General features: G+C 36.5%; 1 protein-coding gene across 2 annotated transcripts in view; it reads right to left on the bottom strand.

Moving 5' to 3' along the window:
* The window catches only part of Elf1 (E74 like ETS transcription factor 1), a 43,667-nt gene that overhangs the window by 19,887 nt on the left and 16,559 nt on the right, over positions 1 to 7,221 (bottom strand). For both annotated transcript variants that reach the window (XM_010636931.2, XM_010636930.2), the window contains exon 2: positions 1,885 to 2,065. In XM_010636931.2, coding sequence (XP_010635233.1) covers positions 1,885 to 2,065 — 181 coding nt within the window. The remainder of the gene's footprint in view (positions 1 to 1,884; positions 2,066 to 7,221) is intronic.

The raw sequence follows: 7,221 nt of genomic DNA, 5'->3' as shown, positions 1-7,221 counted from the left end.
TTTTTTTTTTTTTTTTTTTTTTTTTTTGGACACTAGGGATCGAACTTGGATCCTTGCGCTTGCAAGGCAGGTGCCAGAATCACTGAGCTAAATTCCCAGCCATGGAAATATCAAACAAAATCAAATTTATGAAACACAGTATAATGAAACCCCATGTGTCCATTCCCATCTTCAATCATTTTCAACAAATGGTCAGTCTGATGTTATCCATGCCCCACTCACTGCCCAAAGTCCTTACCCTTCACATAAGTTTATTTTGAAGGAATCTATCACACCGTTACTGCCTTAACTTAGCAGTTCTATCTATAAGATAAGGAGTCTAACACAAACTACCATCATATTTTAAAGCACTTAAACAATAATAAATAATTCCTTAATATCATCTGTTACGGGCTATATTATGTGCTCTCAAAACTCATAAAATGAAGTCCTAACTACCAGTACCTTAGAATGTGACTGTACTTGGAAATACTGCCTTTAAGTTAAGATGAGCTCTTTAGAGCATCTTTCTAAGAATTCATTTGCACATACCAAGTATACAGAAGGAAGACTATATGAAAACAAATGCAGAAGACTCTAATCTACAAGTTCAGGAAAGAGGTCTCAGAAGAAACCAAACCTGCCAACATCTTCACCTCAGACTTTCAGCTTCCAGAAATGCGAAAAAAATAAATGTCTCTGTTGGAGAAACTCACTTGATGGTACTTTGTTAAAGTATTTCTAGCAAACAAATACACTATCTGAAATAGCATTTAACACCATTAAAATTGTCCTATCCCTATCTTTCTTATCACAGAGCTGCTCAAAGACACACTATAACCCACTCTGGAAGAGAACTAAGATATCTTAACAAGCCAGCAATTTCATCTAGACATAATATTCAACTCTAATAATCCAAATATCTTTCACTAATATGTCCTTGCTCTAGTTAAGTTTTAGTATCTGGTAGTATACATTACTGATATGAGAAATCTTTACAGTAAGCATTGTGCTAGATGCTAAGGTAAAGCTGAAAATAAGGCAGCTACAATACTTGCCACCAAAAATACTATACATAGGCCGGGCGTGGTGGCGCACGCCTGTAATCTAGCATTCGGGAGGGTGAGACAGGAGGATCGCTGTGAGTTGGAGACCAGCCTGGGCTACATAGCAAGTTCCAGGTTAGTCTCAACTACATGGTGAGACCCTGCCTCAAAAAACCAAAAAAACAAAAAAACAAAAACAAACTATAGATGCACTTCATTATAGCTATTTGTGGTAAGTTTTCTTTTGAAAATAAATATGCAAATTACTGCTACCAAATAACTACATTTCCCAATTATCTATGGCCGACATATATGAATATAAACATACAAAACTATAAAGCATGTGCCAACTTCTAAAACTGATGAAAATTTCACTCTCAGTATCTATTATATAGTCAATTCTTCAAGTTTGAGATATCTGACTCGTTCTGATGGAAATCTGCAAGACCTTATCATATACTCAGATCATGGTCTACTATTTTGGTCCTGAAACGGTTAATAAGAGCATTCCTATCTCTTCTCCTACAAACAACACTTTCTTCTCGGGAATACAGTGCTAAACATATAAAAAAGTACTCTGTGAATTGAATAGGTTTGACTTCTCTGATATACCTCCTCTTCTGTTGTGTCCATTTCAATACATTCAAGAAAAAAGAAACAAGGTGAGAAACCAGTAGGAAACAGGACAGTTGAAACAGGATGACAGAAAACAGTTTTCTTCTTCCTACAGGACTCTAGATTCAGCAGGTAATAAAGTTACTCAAAACCAAGTTACAAATTTTTTATGTTTCAAAATCTCCAGGACTGGGACACGGTTTAAAACTGTGCTGCACGAAGGTCCTGTGAGAGGGAGACACACCTGTAAGAGTGATGTCATCATCGTCGTCATCTATGATTTCTTCTTCAGCAACATCTAGTGAGCTTTCAGTAATCATGTCATTGGGCTCTTCCACACAGGCTAGACCAGCATAACTATTGAGAATATCAGCACCTGGAACATGTTCCACAATTACAGCAGGAAAAATAGCGGGATCGCCAAGCTGTTAGGGGTGAAGGAGGGGTAGATGACAGAAGACAAAGGATTAACAAAGTTCTGTTTTCAGAAATAACCCCAAAATACTTTACAATTCCATTAAGTGTCTATATCATCTGCTACTCTTATGTTGAAAATCCTACGCTGCAAAGAATATATATCTATACCACATAAACATTCATTGCTAATCTTGAGTCTTAATCACCAAGCTTACACTGGGCATCCTGTAAAATACATTTATAAGTGATATAAAGTACTAATAATGGGTCAGAGATTTAGCTCAGTGGAACCGTGCCTGCCTCAAAAGCACAATGTCCTGAGTTTGATCTCCAGTACCAAAAAAACAAAAAACCAAAACCATAATAGTAAGATATCATTAATGCTTAAGTATGAACCAAGAAGTGACATACAAATGAAATATACAATTAAATAAAATTTCTTCTTTTTTTTTTGGTACCGGGGATTGAACTCCAGTCCTTGCACTTGCAAGGCACGACACCGAACCACTGAGCTAAATCCCCGGCCCTAAATAAAAGGTCCATAAAAGTTTTTTGGCAGGGGAAAAAATCTGAGTTTAATGAATACCACACTGTCACTTGCCACAGAGCCTTGCTTAAACATCATTTTTGACTCTCATAATAATTGTTCTCTTCAAGCATGACTGTAGGAACAATATAAATTATTAATAATATCTGGTTATAAAATCACAAAATTTTAGAACTGAAAGTATCCTTAAAATTTAACTTAGTCCAATCACCTCATTTTACAGCTGAGAAAACTGACACACAGAGGGTTTTTATAACCTAGTAAAAAATCAGTGACAAATCTCAGTAAGCTACTATTTCTACCTTTTATTTTTAAATTACTTCAGACTTAGGAAATTGCAAAAATAAAACAAAGAACTTCCATCCAACCTTACTTAAGCCACATTACCCCAATTCTAATATTTAATAACATCTATTTATCATTTTGTCCTGATATTTTTAATTTGTCTGAAAGTGGCAGACATACTTGCTTCTTTTACCCAAACTACTGCATTGTTTATCCCCCCCCATTAAGTTTATCGATACTTTTTAGGTATACAATTACATTCATCATTGGGATCTTCTACCTTTACATGATGTATCTAGGTTCTTTTTTTTTTCCCTATTCACCTGCCCTCCCTTTACCCTCTCCACCATTCCTTATTTACAAAGACTTTGTTTCCATGTTTTTCCTTTTTTCACATTTTTTCTTTTCCCTTACCTTTCCCCTACGCCTCCCACTTCCCCTACTCCTTTAGACCTTTCCTTCCTATTACTCAATATCAATTACGCATTTAAACCCTTATTTATACTTTTAGTTTTTTATATCACAGAAACAATTCAGGATTTACACGTGTGTCTTATTAATTTCACTTGAGTATTGCTAAAAAAAAAAAAGAGTATGACTTCAAAGCGCACCCACTTAGCTATGTCTCTAGTTTCTCATTCGTTATGGCTGAGTAGTACTCCATTTTATTAAACACACACACACACACACACACACACACACACACACACACGCATGCACATCCAGGTGGTGGGCAATTGGGCTGTATCCAAGTTTTACCTATTACAAACGGGGCCACTATAAACATGGGTGAGCATATATCACTGGGGTATAATTCTTTTCATTTGGGGGGGAAGATACCCAGAAGAGGAATAGCTGGGTCAAATAGGACTTCTAATCCTAATTTTTTGAGGTATCTCCATATTGACTTCCACAGTGGCTGCACCAGTCTGCAATTGCACCAACAATGGAGAAGGGTTCCTTTCTAGCCACAACCCCACCAGCATTTGTTACTGGTTGATTTCTTGATAGCTGTAATTCTTTCTGGGGTGAGGTGGAATCTTAGCGTTGTTTTCATCTGCACCTCTCCAATGACCAGTGATGTTAAACATTTTTTCATATGTTTATCTGCTGCTTTTATTTCTTTGTCCATTTCAGATGCCCATTTTTGAAGTGGGTCTTTTTATATCTGGGGGGTCTGATATTTTTCAGTTCTTTATATATTCTAGATGTAGACCTTTGTCTGAGGAACAGCTAGCAAAATTTTTTCCCCACATCGTAGGTTGTCTCAGCTCTGTTGGTGATTTCTTTTGTAGTGCATAAGCTTTTTATTTCTGAAATATATGAAGATTATCTTCTAAAAAGTAGAACAGGAAAGCAACCTGATGCTGTCAACCTTGAAAGTATGATCTAAAGACTTTACTGAAATTTCCCTAAACAACTTTTTTCTTTTTGTACCAAAAAGAACAGGGGACAGAACTCAGGACCTTGTGTTTACAAGGCACGTGCAGTGCCACTGAGCAAAATACCCAGCCTCTCCCCAAATATCTTACTAATGTTCTTCATAAAAGAATGAGAAAAATTTTTTGATTTAAGATGATTGGTTTCATTCATCAAATATCCAGGTTCTTAATGACTGTTCCTTTTGTCTGGAACAGCATCTTCTTTAATTTGGAACAATTCTTCATTCTTTATCTTTCATTTCTTATCATTCTTCTATCTATCTTTCTTAACACTTTCAAGAGAACAGCTCATTTGTTTTATAGAATGCCCTCCAATTTAAATTTAGTATTTCTTCATGATTAGTCACTAAGTATTTTTGGTAAGAATACTAAAGAAGTAATGTCATGTCCTTTAAAATATATTGCATAGCTGAGCATGGTGGCACATGCCTGTAATGACAGCATACTGGAGGCTGAGCAAGAAGGATCACAATTTTGAGCACAGCTTGGGCAAGTTAGCCTCTAAGAGAGAGATTCTGTAAGTAAGTAAGTAAGTAAATGAATAAAGGGTTAGGGATGTAGCTAAGTGAAAAGGCCCTGGTTCAATTCCCCCTCAAAACACACACATACACACAATCATACAGCCAGGGCTGGTGATACAGGCCTGTAATTCCAGCACTCTGGGAGGCTAAGGTAGGATTACAAATTTGAGCCAAACTGAGCAATTTAGCAACTCAGAAAGACCCACAATTTTTAAAAAATCAGTAAGGGCTGGAAAGCTGGGGATATAGTGCAGGGCAAAGGCTCTGGGTTCAATTCCCAAATCCACAAAAAGTGAAATATTTCATGTCCAGAAGCCCAAAATGTTTATTTGTTCCACTGGTAAGGATATTAACTTTGATCACTCAAGTAAGATGACATTTCTCCACTATAACAGTATTCTTTTCCTTTTGTAATTAATAAGTGTACTATGGGAAGATACCTTAACATTTTTTGTTTTTTGTTTTGTTTTGTTTTGTTTTGTTTGAGACAGGGTCTTGCTTTGTCTTCCAGGCTGGCCCTTCAATGTGTAGCCCAGGTTGGACTCAAACTGACAGTGATCCTCCTGCCTGTCTCCCAAGAGCTGGGATTACAGGGGTGCAAGTGCTCAGCAACATCTTGTATCTTAACATTTCCCCATGAAGTACTTTCTTAAATAGGTATTTTCCTTAAATATGCTAGCTGCTTAAACTGTAAAATCAGTTTTAAAACAAAAAGTACGGGACTCAAAAATTATACTGTGGATCACACTCCTCCAGAAGCAATCAAGCAAATATCATATAAAATGTCCAAAGCAAAACATACACATTTGTCCCTTTCCTGAGAGGTGATTAGTTTACATGAAATCTAACCCAGAATGAACATTTACGGAGAGCTCAGCTTAAGCACTTAGTCTTCTACCGAGACTGAGACTAGAATTCAATAATTTTCACCATTTCATTTTCTGCTGCAACAATCCTATGTACAAGATAAGAACAAAGTTCATCACTCTATCCTTTGAAAGACAAGGAATCAGGTGAAGAATCTTATTCAAAGTCATCCACTGAAAAGAGACTGAGGCATGTCAAGTGCAATTCACTGATGTAGTCCTCACCCAAATAAAACCAAAGTATTTCTCCCTGTCTAACCTAGCTGATTACTGGAACCTGGACAAAAACTAGTAAGAATGCAGACATTAAAAGGGAAACCTCTATAATTTTATCTCAATCTATATTGTTCCCAAGTTTCAAATAACTATAGATGATTATTATTTTCTTTCTTGTTCTCTTCTATTAAATTTGCAGCTAGGCTGGAGAGCTTCATAAATCTTTCCCCAGAATTTACAAGTCCCAAGACTACATTGCCAAAATGCCACTTATAATCATTGCTACTTCTACTTCACAGTTCTCCCTAGAGGCAAGTCATAAAAAATCATTTTAATTTCAGTTCAAATAACTTAATTTTAAAACTACTTAAGAAAAATTTCAGGCTGGGAATGTAGCTCAGTGGTAAAGTTTTCCTGGGTTCTCTCCCTAGTACTATAACCAACAAACAGAAAAAGGAAAGAAAATATTCAGTACAAGAGGAGAAAGAAAATGTTTACTCTGGAGCAAAAGCTTAATTAATATTTAAAAGAGACACAGCGCTATGATTTAGAATGCTACAGTATGTAGTGAAAATGGCTTGCAGGCAGGGATGTGGCTCAGTGGCAGAAAGCTTGCCTAGTATGAGACCCTAGGTTCAATGTCCAGGACCATAAAAAGCTATGGATTCCAAGACTGTCTGAGCTTTGAACATTATAACAGAAGGCATTATTTATTCTAATGCAATGAATAAGGGAAGCAGCATGCACAGTGGTCACTGTCTGCAGCCTTCGCTACTGCTATTAGCTAGTCTAACTTAATAAATAGCATGCAGCATTGTGCTCACTGCTTTGCATGGATTACCACTCTGTTACAAAATCTCTATGACAGAGATACACTAGATTATTCTATATACAAGGGAAAGTAGAAGGAAGTTGGGAAATACAGGCCACCCACCCTATCCTTGTAAGGTTCTAAATGCACTAATTACACCAACTGTGTATTGAAAATATTTTAAAATACTGAACTTTCTTGTCATTTCTCCCTAAATAACACACTACAGCAATTACTTACGTAGCATTTACATGAGATGATATGTAAGTATTCTAGAGATGAAGTCTATAGGAGGACTGTATAGGCTGAATGTAAATAACTTACCATTTTATGTAAGATATGTCAGTGTCTGCAGATTTTGTTATATGCAAAGGTCCTGAAACAAATCCTTCCCAAACACTGAGGAATAACCAAAATGTACTGTAAGTCAGGGCTAGGGATTTAGCTCAGTGGTTCCGCTGCCTGCTGAAAGCACA

The sequence above is a fragment of the Fukomys damarensis genome, unplaced genomic scaffold, assembly GCF_012274545.1.
Source record: "Fukomys damarensis isolate Sample0158 unplaced genomic scaffold, DMR_v1.0_HiC HiC_scaffold_38, whole genome shotgun sequence".
NCBI classification, from domain to species: Eukaryota; Metazoa; Chordata; class Mammalia; order Rodentia; family Bathyergidae; genus Fukomys; species Fukomys damarensis.
Note: the sequence above shows the minus strand (reverse complement) of the source record. Positions and strands in the feature narration are given on the sequence as shown.